The sequence below is a fragment of the Thermobia domestica genome, chromosome 3 (assembly GCF_964235325.1).
Source record: "Thermobia domestica chromosome 3, izTheDome1.hap1.1, whole genome shotgun sequence".
NCBI lineage: Eukaryota > Metazoa > Arthropoda > Insecta > Zygentoma > Lepismatidae > Thermobia > Thermobia domestica.
In genome coordinates this window covers 123,390,675-123,406,862 of record NC_137456.1, presented here as the reverse complement: position 1 = coordinate 123,406,862, position 16,188 = coordinate 123,390,675, and the positions used below count along the sequence as shown (strand labels likewise).

The 16,188-nt window shown below is 34.1% G+C and overlaps 1 protein-coding gene across 3 annotated transcripts in view; it reads left to right on the top strand.

The window, feature by feature from the left end:
* LOC145680697 (stimulator of interferon genes protein homolog) overlaps positions 1 to 1,448 on the top strand; it is a 95,038-nt gene extending 93,590 nt beyond the window's left edge. For all 3 annotated transcript variants that reach the window (XM_081751611.1, XM_081751612.1, XM_081751610.1), the window contains exon 7: positions 301 to 1,448. In XM_081751611.1, the coding sequence (XP_081607737.1) occupies positions 301 to 377 (77 nt within the window). In that variant the 3' untranslated portion in view covers positions 378 to 1,448. The remainder of the gene's footprint in view (positions 1 to 300) is intronic.
* Positions 1,449 to 16,188: the final 14,740 nt, after the last annotated feature.

The following is a 16,188-nucleotide window of genomic DNA, read 5'->3' as shown; positions in this document are numbered from 1 at the left end:
ATGAGGAAAGGCACCAGAATCATTTTTGTATTAGAGAATAAGAATGAGTGTTCGCTTGTGTGTTCCTTGTGCACAATAGTTTTCGTGCAAGTAAATACTATGAATATATTTTTTCTTACTCTGTGCCTGTTGTGTTGCTAATAAAATTTAGCTTGTGACAAAGAGAAAAAAAGTAATGAAATTTTATTCAAATACAAACTTGATAATTTTGTATATAGTAGGCAATCTTACAATGAAATCAATGTTACTTTAACCAGTATTAATATCTAACCTTAATTTTTATTCTATTTTTCTTAACAGACAGAGATGAAAATGGAAAGTTAGTATCAGTTGCTGATATTGTCCTGGAAGCTATTGAAAAGAACATGGAGAAGTAATATGTTTAGAAAATTTATGGATATGATAGAAATATGTTATTCTTTGACGCACGCAGCAGGCAGCAGATAGATTACTACATATGATAAATTTGTTTATTAGTTTGTCGACCAGTAATGACTTTGTATGGTAAAAGAAAATATTTATATCAAATACTCAATTGTTAATTAATTGGTTGAATTTATCTGAATATATATAAATTATCATAAATTGTTAAGTAGACTATTGTTAAACTGGTTCATATGCATTTTAATAAGATTGTTCTCTTCCGAGTATCACTGTTTTGTATGTTAACACATGATTATTACATTTTTACGTCACATCTTTTGCTTTTAAAATGTTGGCAGAACTTGAAATCTTAAGAGTAATTTCAATAACAAAAATACTCCTTACGTAATTTTCATGGGTCAACTCGACTCTGCTAAACTATATAAAAATACCATAACTTAACGTCTTTTAAAGTGCATGATTGATTTTCGCTACTGCTAAAGGCATGTATTTGTGCTCTTTCCAATGTTATTAGAAATCTTCAGATTCGACATCACATTTAATTGTAATTGTTAATTCTTAATTTTCGCTACTGCTAAAGGCATATATTTGTGCTCTGTCCAAAGTTTTTTTTAAAAATCTTCATGAAACTCGACATCACATTTAATTGTAATCGTTAAGTCTATACGGTTGTGAAAAACTTCTCTTTTAATTCTAGTCTTTTCTTCTCTCCCAAGTTGTTTTATCTGAAGACTAATATTTCTAGCATGAATTGAGCTATTGTATTTTCTTACGCATGTGGAAGAAGAGGAAATGCAAAATACACGCACTCCTTTTGTTGTGTTAGTGGTGTATCGTTGACTTTTCATGCATTTGAAACATGAGTAAGTGGAAATCTAATGAACTATCATTATGCTTAAAATGAGAGATAATAGATCAACTTATTAAATTGAAGAAAAATGACTTTTTTTAATGTTTCGATATACACACTGTTCAATATCAGAAGAGTACGATACACTGCATCACCATTTGTAAATGTAATATATGCGTATTTGTAGAAAAAATAAAGTTGCATTCTCTACTAATATCATGTAATAAAATGTATTCCAACATAAATTGCGCTGTTAAGAAAACTGTTCCCTCTATTTGGACGTCTTTTAAATTGACTACTTTTTCAAGGAAGCAATAGGCGTACTCTTTATATGGATTCAACTGAAGGGTGAGGTGTGATAGTAGACACCAGACAAATTGGTTTTACATTTTGATAATGAAAGAATCAAACAAGGTATAAATAATTGGAGAAGCATTTTTATTAATCCTCCAGTTGGTAGTTGTAGTAGCCAAAACGTAAAATTCCATGGTTACTTATTTAGATATAAAAAATGAAATCTTTAAGTTTTACGTCCCACGGTTGTGCCGGTTAGGCTAAATGAGACGATGATGATGAGAGATGAGTGAAATGGTGGAATGAATAAAGTGGAAGAAAACGGGAGATCCCCGAGAAAACCCACGAGCACGGTGTTTGCCCACCACAAAATCCACACGGCGCGAGCTGGGATCGAACCAGGTACCCCAAGCACTGGAGGTGAACGCTCTACCACTGAGCCCCCGTGCCCCTGCTAGATCATTCTTGTTTATAAATGTTTTAATTGGAAAATCTCTGCCCCAGTGTATATAGTATATAAATAATTCACTGGGACCCTATAGGCTTCTCTTCCTTTCACCATACCAACCTATACACACAGAGATATCTCCTTATGTTTATTGCTATTACTGTTTGTGATATACTTTGCAGTGTAAAACAGCATAATTCTATCGTTATAGTATGCATTTTATGGTTATGATTTTTTCTTCACGTCGTCATAGAATGAGGAATAATTATAAAGAATGGAATTTTTATTTGCAGTAAGTTTCGAACTGTACCTAGGAATATACTTTTTCAAATAAGGTGTGAACCTTGAATAAAAAAATGTGATGTGCTGTTTTAGTATAGAATGAAGCAAGTAAATGGATCTAAAAGGCAGAAAATCCTTATTTTGAAACCGAGATGCCACAGTCTGTCAGTCACGCTTCTAATAGTCAGGCTACCTGATGCCAAGAACTATTGTTAGCTTGCAGACAATTTGCAGACGAGCCGAAGACTGGGGGGGGGGGGAAGAATAGTAAGAAATAATTCTGCACGTGTCAGAAACTTCCAAGATGAAATACGCAAAGCCAGTTAGCTATCAGATGAAGCACTTTATTAGATAAGGAAGAGTCAATCAAGAAAAATGTATTGAAGTGCGTCACATGACTCATCTTCAATCAGTACGGAATCTTGATGTAATGTAATGTATAAATTCGAATGTAACGTATAAATTACTTTAGCATCTAGAAAGTTTTTGACTTTTATAGGTGTAACAAGTATTAGGATGTGCTTTATTATGTAAGCTCTGATAAAGCAAACAAAACACTCATTTAGTTTCTATACAATTTAAAATTAAATAAATCTATATTGCAAAAAGAAAAAAAAAAAAGAACGAAAAAAGAAAATATAACATCTATTGTATAGGCTAAAGTTCTTGTCAAATTTGGCTACAAGATATGACACAATGAAAGTGGTTTATATCAGTTGGTAGGTGTACTCATGAAGTTCAAGAGGAGAAACAGTCCCTTTAATGTTTTGGTATTTACAAAATATTAATAATACAGTTTAAAACAGATTAAACACCTTTCGTTCTAAAAACGCGGCTCTTTAAGTTAGAAGTCTGTACACGCTTATGTAGCCTTATGTGCTTAAAACACAAGAAACCATCATGACAATAACGAAAAATATGTTTGTAAATATACATTGCCCACGTTATTACTAAATCACATATTGCAACCACTGTGTGTGTGTGTGGGGGGGGGGGGGTATGGTATTTGTCAGTAAATTTAAGTAGATGTCCAACGTAATTGGTTTGAAAGTTTTCAACATTTCACTCCTAATTGCACACACAACTTCGTGTTTGGACAATGTCTCCTTGTCAGGCTCCGCGCGTGTTCGATTAGTTGCAGTAAACTAAGTCACATCGAGCATATTGAACATCACTGGAATTATATTCATTGTTATAGCATAATTGTGTGCGTTATCAACCTCATCAAGATCATAATGAATTATTTAGATAGAGTATTAATATTCAATAATATAAACTTTCTTATGTCAACACTGCAAATAAAATGTTTTCTTAGTTTCTCGTGTCTACTTTCTTATTTTATTTTTACATTACTAATAAAAAATCTTAAAATAATGAGGTAAATAGATACAGTCGAACAAAAGATTCGACAAATTTTTATTTTTCACTCAACATAATTCTCAAGTATAGGTTATATGTGGGGAAATGAAATTCCTATTCTCTCGTCAAGTGAACATTGGTAGGCCATATAAAAGAATAAAATTCCATCTGTATTCAATGCTAGTTATTTAAGTTGATATAGCCATGCTTTTCTGATGTTCAAATACTCTGTTCTTTGTCTTCCATATCCAGTTCTATTTTCATTTTTTTCCTCAAGCATCCGGTCACAGCGCATTAAATGGCTAGTAATTCTATTTCTTTTATCTGTGCTGGCCAAATTACATCAGTTGAAATTTGCTTCTTTTCATTCTGTGTACAGAATTCTTCATGGCCGTACGTCGAATGTTTTGTTGTTTTTTCGAAGAGCCCATGTACGAAGTTCCTAATGATTTTTTCCCGTTACTGCTGTTGATACCTTCTTGTTAGTAATCCTTTTTGTATAATACCTTGATTGCATGTGCTATAGAAGTTTAAACGTCTTTTTCAATTGGAAATGTATTGCTGTCCAACTATTTAAATCTCTCTGAATCTGAAAAACGTAGCCAGTACGTGGTGGTAAAAGGGCACGATCTTTTACTATCCTGGGACATAATATAGCTTGCATAGTGCTGATGTGTTTTTCAGAGATGCTTGGACCACAACCAATAGTACGCAGCTTGTTGTAACAGTGAGTTTCTATTAAAACATGTTCTGTATTTCAAGTATGAATTTTTCAGCTGTATCAAAGAAAATTTAGCCTACTGACATATTTGAGATGGCCCAAGATGATTTAGGGAGAGCTCTAAAATCACCTCCAAAACATATTCCTAATAATTAAAAAAAAAAAAAATCTCTCTTTTTTTCCGACCAGTTGAAAATTTCCGTCTTCTGGTGCATTTCCATGGGTACTGACAAAAATATCAAGAAAAACACAAAACTATTTATTTTCTATGGAAGCTGTAACAGAAATGTACCTCGTTTAACAGTAGATTAATATAGCTACTGAAAAATATTACGGTATATTTTACAAATCTAAACTACGAGATTCGTCAGTAATTTCAAATTCAATTATGTATTTTTGTATTACAGAAAAATACAAAGTATTAATTTGTGTGAAAAAAGAAACTTCTAACATTTTTACTTAAAATATTCGGGAATTACGTGATCCTTACCACAATAAATTTAAATGTCTTTGTCAATTTTGACGATCGTATTAGATATTTGTGTCAATAAAAACTGAGAAAGCAATCGTGATATAAAATAATAAATAAATAAATAAAAATAACATTTTCTAAAAAATTTCTTACGTAAAATATTTACATCCAGAGAAGTTTATTTGAGCATTTCGCAAACACAATGACAAACTGGTTGATAGTTCACGCAGAATGTTTTCATAGGAGAGCCCTCAGACGCAAAATGCAGCTTTCAGGCGTGGCCGTGGAAGACGGAATAGTTAGAGCAGCTTCTGTACACATATTTTAGGCCCGGGAAAAGCTCGACGAATTTTTCTTTCGAATTCATTTGGTCCACGCTTTGGATGTTTGCCATAGGCCACTTTGATCTGAAATTCTAGAAATGGATATATGCCAATAGGAGATATTTGGTGCATCTAGCAAAAGCAATATCATTTTACGCAGAAATGAGTTAACTTAATTCTGTAAATAAAATTTTCTAGTTTTGAGCCAGTTTAAAAGTTTTCTACAGCGTTCTGTTTTAGAGGGAGTAAAAATAATTTAGGTTGGGCACCGCCTACTTTAGACCCTCCTTGCCTATTGATCTGTTAGCTAAATACTAAACAACTTCCCATTTACCTTTATTATGTCTCTTCTTTTTAACATTATTACTATAAATAAAACTAAAAAATAATATCTTGAGCTCACTAATACAAAGTATTGATTTACTTTTCAACAATTTGGGAACATAGTAATTAACTAAAATAACACAAGTAAGAACTTCCTTTTTCCTGATATAATTTATTATTTCTTGTTACTTAAAATCCATTCTTATGTTCGTATACATTTCCTGTAACATGCACAGTAACTTAAGATGCTATTATTCCGTTTATGTGCACATGGAAAGATTAAATATGATTTAACTGAACAAATTAACCACAAAATATAAAGATAAAGTCAAACAGTAGCTTTTAATAAAATAATTTAGGTTATAGTCCAAAAAAAAGTTTTCTAGCATTTTTATATTGGAAGAAATGGACGAGTCAAGGGATTTCGTCACTACCACCTTCTAACCTAAGTGCAATAATCTAAAACTCACATTTTCGGTTCCAAACAATACGTCTGCTAGGTAAAGAAAGCATAGGCCAGTGTATGTTTCACTTTATTTCCATGTAAATATGTTTCCCTCTCTTTCTTATCTTTGAATTATTTGTTCCTTAAATTTCCTTCTTTCAGAAAGAAACAAACATTTTAATTCCCTCTTTCATTATAATATTTATAAGCCAATGATGCAGACTTAACCATTTGAAACATGAACAATAAATACTTTAGGAAATGCATCATGCTTAGCCCGTTCATATGGAAAAGGAAGTAAAAGGGGGGGAAAACCTTTCTTGTACTGCTATAGGACCCACGGCTTAATTTGAAGCTTAAGCTCTGCACTAATCACACACAAAAAAAGAAAGAAAAGAAAGTCACTGAGTTGCTACTGAACGCATATTCAAGAAGGAAAAAAAAAGAGAAGAGAAGAAACTGGTGGAATAACAAAACAACGTTGATAAACTTTGAAGGCACGATGATTGAAATAAATACTCAGCTGAAATATTGACCATAATAAAATAAATTGGAAACAAGACAGAAACAACAATAACCATATGATAGTAATAGCAGCAATGGAATAACAAGTAATTATAATTGGTCAACCGTAAGTTCAATCTTTGATGCAGAACCTGAACACCAGCAGTAGAAATCGTGGTTGTCTATGCGTATATTTAGTTTTAGTGAGGGAAAAATACAATAAGAAAATATAACAAATTCAAGTCAACTAGCATTCACAAAATGCTATTAAATACACTTAGAAACTTTGCAAATCGTCTCTTACAGTACACAGAAATCTGAGAGTGAAGTATGTTCGGACATAATTGTGGAACAATAAGATATCTGCAAGATATGAAAACTCTTGGAAACAAGAATCAGTTTACTCAGTGGCGCATGCAGAATTTCATTGAGGGAGGTTCAAATACTCAATCTCATCCTTTTAGGACACGGGTGAATTTTGTATATCTTAATATAGTGAGTATTTATCTTTCCATAATATTTTACTCAAGGGATGGTAAAACCCCGAAACCCCCTTGCGTACTCCACTGAGTTCATTCAATGATAATAGTTAATTAATAGACAGCAGACACTCATGAATCAATTTACGCTCACCAAACTATAAGAACTAGCCTATATACAGAAAATAAGTTTTGAGCGAGAATACCGGTACGTCATATACACACTCACATAAGACATTTCAAGTTTCGATATGTTATTATTACTAGACAAAGCAAGAGGAAAAACCTGAACAAATTCATGAATAAATATTAATACCTCAGATACCTTCTCATCTTACTGGAGGATGAAATGATTTATCAAAGTCCCACTTCAACTCAGGCCACTATAGATATAGACACACTTTTCGCATTTATATCTAAGATTTGTTTAAACATATAAAAAAGAAAATACAAAATGATTCTCATTATCTTTACATCTTAGTTGTCTAAATGCAAAGGTTATACTGCAAATTGGGAACTGCAAGACTGGTGTTGCTATTGAGCATTAAGCATTAATCATGTAAGCATGAACAAAGAATACATCACAATAATAAATGTATTTAGCTAAATTAAAGTAAAGGATTCGAAAGGGAAGAAACACATTGTAATATTCTTGACAAGAAGCTTTTTGTAAATTACGTAAATTAAAAAAAAAAAAAAAATACACCCAACACTGTACCAGATAAAGTTTGATTTTGTAAGAGTTATATTTGTGTGACAATTGTATTTGTTGTAAACAATTTAGTAATCTAGTACTGGAAAGTTCCAATATCTTAAAATTTATACTTTGCCACCATATCGTACATCTGCTCGAGCTCTTCGTATACAATATTTAGCTTCCATATATACACATATAAAATGTAGATAATATGTACAATTCTGTGTAATGTATACAAATCTTAATGTAATCATACTAATTATAATAAGATATTCTTGAAGTATTTGACTATAATTTGCTTTACATCATCATGAGTTTTGAGACATGTGAAATACGCATAGTCATAAAATAAAAATCGTCACCGGATTTTTTTTCTGTTCAAGTCTAGCCTTTCATTGCTATTTAAACAGTATTTATTGCGTCTTTATTACGCCCAATGAACTGATTACGTATTACTTACGAACTAAAAGCCTGCACTCCAAAATACTTCACACGCTTGTAAATTTGATTCAAATCGGAGGAGTTCGGTTGACGTTTTCTGTTTTCGAAAATGCAACCCAAAAGTTTGACTGCACATCATTTTTTACATTCTTACATAGCAGGTCAAGGTCTAGCATCATGCCAAGTTTGATCACCACCAGGTGAATTGGGTGCATGACGTTTATGTTCCCAAAAATATGACTCAAAATTTGACCGTCCAGCATAACTCGGGACCACCGAAAGTCTGTACAACACAATGTTTTATACGCTTATATAGCAGGTTAAAACCTAACATCATGCAGGCACGTAGCCAGGATTTCGTGAAGGGGGGTCCGTCACATGAAATACTGTGGTTATCACACCAGGGGCTCGATCATTCTAAACTATTTTACTGGCAACATATATTGGTTCGTTTATCCAGGATTCCGTAACGGAGGGGTGGAAAGGTGGGGGCGTGACATGAAATTCTGAAGGCCCAGAAGCTTGACCTACTACTTTACTATCAACTTGTATTGTTTTATTATTACAATAAAATGAGGATATGTTGGTAAGTATTTTAATAACAAACCATGAAGAAATCTCGAGTAAAATAAAAAATATATTGAAAAAGATTTTACAAAATATACGTCCTTCGTCTGTTCATTTAAATATAACAATTTTCCTTTCATTATGATCTCAACTATTACAAAAAGTACATATTCACTATTATAAAAAGTACATACTCAATAATGTCTTGTAAATTATTTTACAATATTTGTGTTTCTTTCTCTGTTGAATCAGATGTTAATAGAACTTTCTTTCCACACAAATTTTTGTTTTTATTATTCCGTCAACTACTGTCTGTTCCAAATGACAGGTTAAAGGAGTACTAGAAAATTGTTTTTGAAATAATATGTTTGACACTACAAGAATGCGATGACGAAAAATTATGATAAAAAATGTCCACGCTGTTATACTACGGCACTATGCTTTCGGAAGCTTGAAATCTCCCTGATTAGTAGCAGAAATTCTGAAAATTCCGTAACTTTTCTAGAAATTTCAAATTCCCTGACTCTTCCAGGATATCTCGCTCACCTCGCCACCATGTATTGGAAGTAATACAAATCTCCTCATAAGAAAGAGTAACCAAAAGCTTCCTGTAGTTTTTAATTTTTAACTCTGATCCTTCTTTTTCTCATTTCATTTCCTTGCATCCTTCCTTATTTTTTTCATTTCTGGTCTGGAAGGGGGGGGGTCCCGAAATTTGGTCCCGATCGTATGACCTTTTTGTTTACGAAAATATGACTTGAAACTTGACCGCCCATAAGTGGCGAACCGAAAGCGTGACAACATATTTCACATGAGTATACAACAAGTCAAAGTTTACCACCATGCCAAGATTGATCCCGGTCGGATGAGTTCGCCGTATGATTCTTTGTGTGTGTGTGTGAGTGTCAAAGTAAATAATAAATTGAGTTATGAGTGCTTATGTCATTTGTTGCAATATTTCTCTCCATGGCGACTAGTTAACTTATGTTTCAAGGTGATACTGAATGACCACAGAATCATTTTAAATTTTGTTTGCGGGGAGGACAAGATTTTCTATCGATACAAGTAGGATCACGATTTTTATTAATACTACATATTACTACACTATTGACTATTATATGTATATCCCCACTGATTTATACATATGCTCAAAGTCCCAGATTCGATTCCCGGTAGGAAAACCCTGAAATTTGAACTCATTACGGTAGTTGAGCTTCCACCTTAAACTGTAGGTGTCACGTCTCGTATAACCTCGATGATGAAAGGGACGCTAAACTCCAATCCGACCAATTGTCAACCTTGTAATATAGGCTTACATGTTAGTTGCACTCACAACGGAAAGCGACTTTCACAATGGGTTTTATACACGCGTTGTTCACTAAACCCTTCAGCTGATACGTTCGAGCCGTCTAAGGATTTCTCAAACATTTTTGGGAATCACTTTTGTTGGAATGTTTACCGACACTACTGTTTCAAAATCAAATTTATATATATATATATATATATATATATATATATATATATATATATATATATATATATATATATATATATATAATGTTTATAAATTTTTATATATATATATATATATATATATATAATGTTTTGAGAATATATTTGTATAATTATACTTTTAAAATTGTATGAATTAAAATTCTTTTAACTTTATTGGTTGAGAGTCTCAACTAAAGGCTGTGATAAGCAATTCAATAGATTTTTTTTCTTTTGACTAATGATGAATCTAAGAGGACCACAATGACATATCTTGAGCACAACTTGTTTTCTGCGGACCATAGTTTGAGAAATGCTAATCTAAGGTATCAGTCTGGTTATCTTAAGACCTCTCTGACGCTGGATGGAATCCTGCTTCCAGTATGGGTGTGTAAGGAGATGGTGGTTTCAATGATACAGCGCTTACCTCTGGTGCATGTGGTCCATGGTTCAATCCCATCTCCTGCCGAATAGGCTTCGTAATGGACTAATACCCAGTATGTGAGTTTTCTCGGAGTTTTCCCCACTTTTATCATTCCACAATTATCATCCATATCGTCATCAACCTTTTCTTTTAACCTTAGTACATAATTTTTGGACGTTAAATTATAAAAAGAGAAAAAAGAAAAATGTAGGACGAAAAACTTTAAAATATAATACATAAATAAATAAATGAAAATTCTTTATCGCTCAAGTGGCTGTGTACTAACTCTGTCGTCCGTAGTCGTATTGAATTTGTAAGACGATCTGTTGCCAGATGACACAAGTTAACGTTTTGCACGCCACTTTAATTTGCTTTGCCATCTAGTAAGCACAGAAGACACTACGACTTGGGACACTTGGCTTGGGACTTTTTCTGAATATACATCCTGATCTCTTGCTGCAGTTCCCCGCTTGCAATTTTAAGCAGGTCAGGAATGAAATGAACAGTTGTTCCATTTTAGCGCGAACTTTGAGCATGTTCGAATAATCGTGCAAAATTGCGCGGACATACTCTTTGTTGATGCCCACCATGTCTCCTATTATTCGAATGCTGAGCCTGCGATCTTTCCAGACAATGTCAGTCACTCTTCTTGCTACATTTTCCTCTGTTGTTGCTGGGACAGGACTATCCAGTATTTTATTATCAACGTTCTCGAGTCCCTCGCTGAAGCGTTTGTGCCACTCAAACACTCGCGTTCTACGTGACATCTTATCATCATACACATTCTGCAACAGTTTTACACACGCACTCGGTGATTTCTTTAATTTCACAAGGAATTTCAAGTTAATGCGCTGTTCAATTTTCACATTAGCCGGCAACACGATTGCACAACTCTTTCCAACCGCTGCTCACAGATTAAACCCGACTGTGAGCTGCAACTCATGTATATCATTCTTTTCTCGAAGGTTCAAGATTGCTATACGCTCATGTGTTCCCCACTGCTCCACGTATACTACTGACAGGGTTGCCAGTCCCATATTTTTTAGCCAGACCTTGTACGAGTATAATTTCTGTAAGCAGTTATATATCCCTTTCTTCAATCAATTGATGATTTACTGTGAAGCTCAAAAGTTTTTGTTACTTAACTTACTTAAATAGCGAAGCTGAAGTACAATATCATCAAGTTGAAAAAGGAGAAAAGGATGCACTGTGACTGAATCTTAGAGTGCTCATTAATGGAGTGTGAAATAGTAGTTCGATCTTAGATCGTGACATATGGTAACTGTGGCGGACAAACAAAAGTTGATTTTCTTGCAGCTTTCATATTTATCTACTTTTTTATTTCTTTAATTCGCTATGTAGTATTACCTTTCGTTTTTTCCTTTCATCACCGCTAAAAAGTTTCACAATTGAACGTTGAACTTCAAAATTTCTTTTAATTTCATTTCACAAAACATTCAAACCACTTCAGTTATGTTAAACTTTCAGGGATAGAACCAATCATTTTTTCTCTATCATTCAATCTGACGTCATTTATGACGAGTTCTCTTTTTCAATTACAATTACGTAAACTATACATAACCCTGAATACAAATCGATAGCTTTCAGTATATTTGAATCACATATTTAACTGTAGGATTAGTACACAACAATCACATTTAGAGATTTGACGTCATATGAATTTAATTTACAACACACACGTTCGATTTTCTTGCGAAATGAAATTTAGAGATATCTTGAAGTTAAATGTCTTACGATTATACTCTTTAGACAATAGTGAATGACTGGAAGTGACTAATAGAAACACTCGCAAAAATAAAACTAAATAAAAGAAAAACTATATTGTGCTTGATCATTACAAGAATGAAAGAACACAATCATACTGCTGATTAGAAACCGCTGAACACTGCTTTTCATTACAGTTATCACTGCAGCTTTTCTTGACACCATTGAAGACGTTCTAGGTGGTGGGGAGGTGTGAAAGATAATGTTCGAAAGGAACAAGTTTAGTGTTCGTTAGCTCACTTGAGAGTCACAGTAATTCTGGTTGCACTAGAAGTCGCAGGTCTGTCAGGTAGGGCGTCCAAATGGCCTCCAGGCGTTCTCAGATGCATCACAGGTACACTAGGAGGAATGCCTGTTATCGTGCTTCATCTTGCAGCGGTTTTAATGCTTGCGTCCCAAGAAAAACGTATGGACAGGGGTGCTTACAGACGAGTTTTAGGGTGCTGCAGGTTTCGCCTATAGTTTTCTTGAAGGGAGGGTGGGGGAGAAGCATAATTTTTCATTCAAAATGACATACGAACTTTAATTATACCATAATGGTGCTCTTAAGAACAGCAAAAATTAAAGCAAAATTTAGACTACAAAACAAGTTACCTTGGTTTTGTCATAATCAGCTCCCGTCTCCTTTAGCTTAGCCGGCATAACCGTGGGACGTGAAGCTTAAAGATTTAATTTCATTTTTTTCTACTACTTTCTTGGGGAGATAGAAAGTAAATCCTGCTTCGCTATATATATATATATATATATATATATATATATATATATATACAGGTGATAAGTAACTCCACGAAAAACTTTGGGAGGCGATTCCTTATGTAAAATGAAAGAAAAAAGTTCTAATAACATGGACCGAAAAACGTCTCTTTTCAGAGTTATGATCCATTGAAAATTCGAAAAATCACTTTTCAAAACTCTTTAACTTAGAAAGTATAGGACCTATCCCAAGCGGTTTAAGGAATTACACAGGAACTAGTATGTGCTCTATCTAAATATCCATGTTTTACCATCTTCCGTTATCGGTGAAAGGAACTGTAAAAAGGAAGGAAGTTGAAGTATAGGAATACTCCTTTAAGTACTAATGATGCGTTCGTTTCACTGGTACCGGTGAATTCTGAAACATGGATATTTAGATAGAGCGTATACCAGTTTCTGTGTAATTCCTTAAACAACTTAGGATAGGCCCTATAGTTTCTAAGCCAGGGTGTTTTGAAACGTGATATTTCGAATTTTCGTTAGTTTATAACTCTGAAAGGAAACGTTTTTCGACCCATGTTTATTAGAACTTTTTTCTTTCATCTCGTATAAGGAACCACCTCCCAAAGTTTTTCGGTTAAGTTACCTACCACTCTGTTCCTACTGTTCCTGTACCTACCTACCTATATATATTGTAAAGTTTATAGTTCAGTATGTTTTAGAACCACCACAAGCCACTGGTAGACAACTATCCATTACAGATAACATCACAACCCACGCTAATGGTATTCCTGCGGAACTACAACTCGTCTTCTCGCAGCTTCACTGTATGTCCAAGCTCAAAATCACACAATAGGCTTATAACATTTCAGACAGAGTTTGGTCCGCACATGATTCGTTCTGTTACCGGACTACTTTCAAACTATTGGGAAAACTCAAAACTTATTTTTAATTTGATACCATAGCACATTATGTTGGAATGTTAGGTTAAGGCCCCTATCGCATAGACAGGAAGCCTATTCCTTACCAATTATGTTTCAGGTTGAAGATGTCTCCAGCGCTTTGCTAAGGAGATCGAGCCAAAATCGCAGCAAAGTACAAAGTATTGAAATCCGTCGTTCAAGCTCCGTGTTCGTGAACAGCTGAGAAGCGTCGAAATGCAATGTTTAATCCAGAAATCGTTAGAACTACCACCGAAAATTAATAACATAGAATTTGTATTCTACATTATGCTTTTGACAAAGTGGACACTTTAAATATCTATGATTAACGTTAAGAGATACGAAGAAATTAAATATTTACTGAAAGCAGGGATTCGTGTTATTATTGTCTAAATTTTTTTGTCTTTGCGGATTCTGTCAAAGTATTTGAAGCTTAAAATATATAAAACGATTGACTGTATGGTTGCGACACGTGGCCGCTTACGTTTTGAGGAAAGACAGACTGAAAGTGGTTGAAAATAAAATTCCGAGGCGAATATTCAGAACCAAGAGGGACGGAAATGGCGGAAACTTCATAATGAGGGACTGAAAAATTTGTACCGTTTACGTAACATTGAGAACGTCATTAAGTCTAGGAGGCTTAGGTGGGCAGGTCATGTAGCCAGAATGAAAGGAAGAAGGAAACACTTTCAAAATTTTAACTAGAAACTCAATGGAAAAAGACGATTAGAAAGACCTAGGTGAAGATAGGAGGACGATATTAAGATGGATCTCACAGAAATATCATAGCAATACAAAGTAGATCCTGGACCCAGTTAGCTAAGAACACAAGTCAATGGAGAGTTTTAATAAATGAAGCATTGAACTTTCGGGTTCCATAGACCATCGAGTTAGTCCGGATCTGTATTGTTAATTACTGTCGTTAACAGTTTGCTATGAAATTTGATTTTTTTTTTTTAAATGATAATACATCACAATATATAATGAAATCAAGACACAGCAAAGTTCGGAGATATATATATTTATTTTGAAATCCAGTAGTGCGTAGAATAAAACACTTTTCATAGCTGAGACTTAGTGGAAAGTGGCACGTACATCATCTTATATGAAAGTAAGGATTCTTAGCATTAAAGGTATACCATACTACTTAGTCAGGTACCCTCCCTTCTAATGCGTCTGTTATTAAATTTAACCAAATTCAACAACAAGGGATATTAATCTTCTTCTGTTATAGCACTTATAAGTAGTTGAACATGGAGTGTCAAGTAGAGAAAAATGATCATTTCCGGTTCATTATGTTACTTGTGCCAACCTTGGAAGCTGTCAGTACATTTATGAAATGTATGGGGATAAAGTCATCGGTGAGAGGACTATACAAAGGTTGCTCGTTTCAAAAAGGAACAGTTCAATATGAACGACACCTCACAGCAAGGACAGAAGTCGAACTTGGCGAGAACCGTTCGAACGATTCGATCTATGTGGATCCACAGCAAATGACACAGGAATTGGCCATAAAGATGAATTTTGACAATACAGCAGTCGATAAACATTTGCACTCCATGGAAAAGGTGCAGAAACTTGATGTGTGAGTTTCCCCTTATGCTCAGTGATAACAACAACCTCCTTGCTCGCACATTATAACTCGCGCTTGCTAACATCATCAGTTCTTTTCGTCCATAATTGTCACGGGTGATGGAAACGGTATCTCTACGTCAGCATATCTAATGGGAAAAATGCCTGTCGAAACAGAAAGGAAAAACCTCGTGTGAAAAAAAAAAAAAAAAACATTGTTGTTCATCTGCTAGAATAAATAAGGTATTCGTTTACTTTCAGCTCCACCCCAGGAATCCGTTGATAAATGCTGCATTATTTTATTTGATGATATGATTAAATTATAATTTTAGTACTAACAGCTTGATTTTTTACTGTATTGTGAAGAACTTCATTGATTGCAGACGACTATTGCGGGAAAATACTAAAAACACGCTATCTAGTGATTCTTCTGGTCGGCTACTAAAGACACAATGCTTCAACATGACGAAAACAGTTCTTTAAAAGTTGGGAATGGAAGCCTCACCAGATAGACATATTCTCCATACTGCGCACCTTTAAACTATAACCTATCCTATGCATTATTTAAATCATAACACATCCTTCGACGACAACGCAACACTGAACACGTGATTTGATGTATTCTTCGCTCAGAAATCTGTAGATTTTTACCACAAAGGGATCAAAGTGCTCTCTGAACGATTAATGATAAT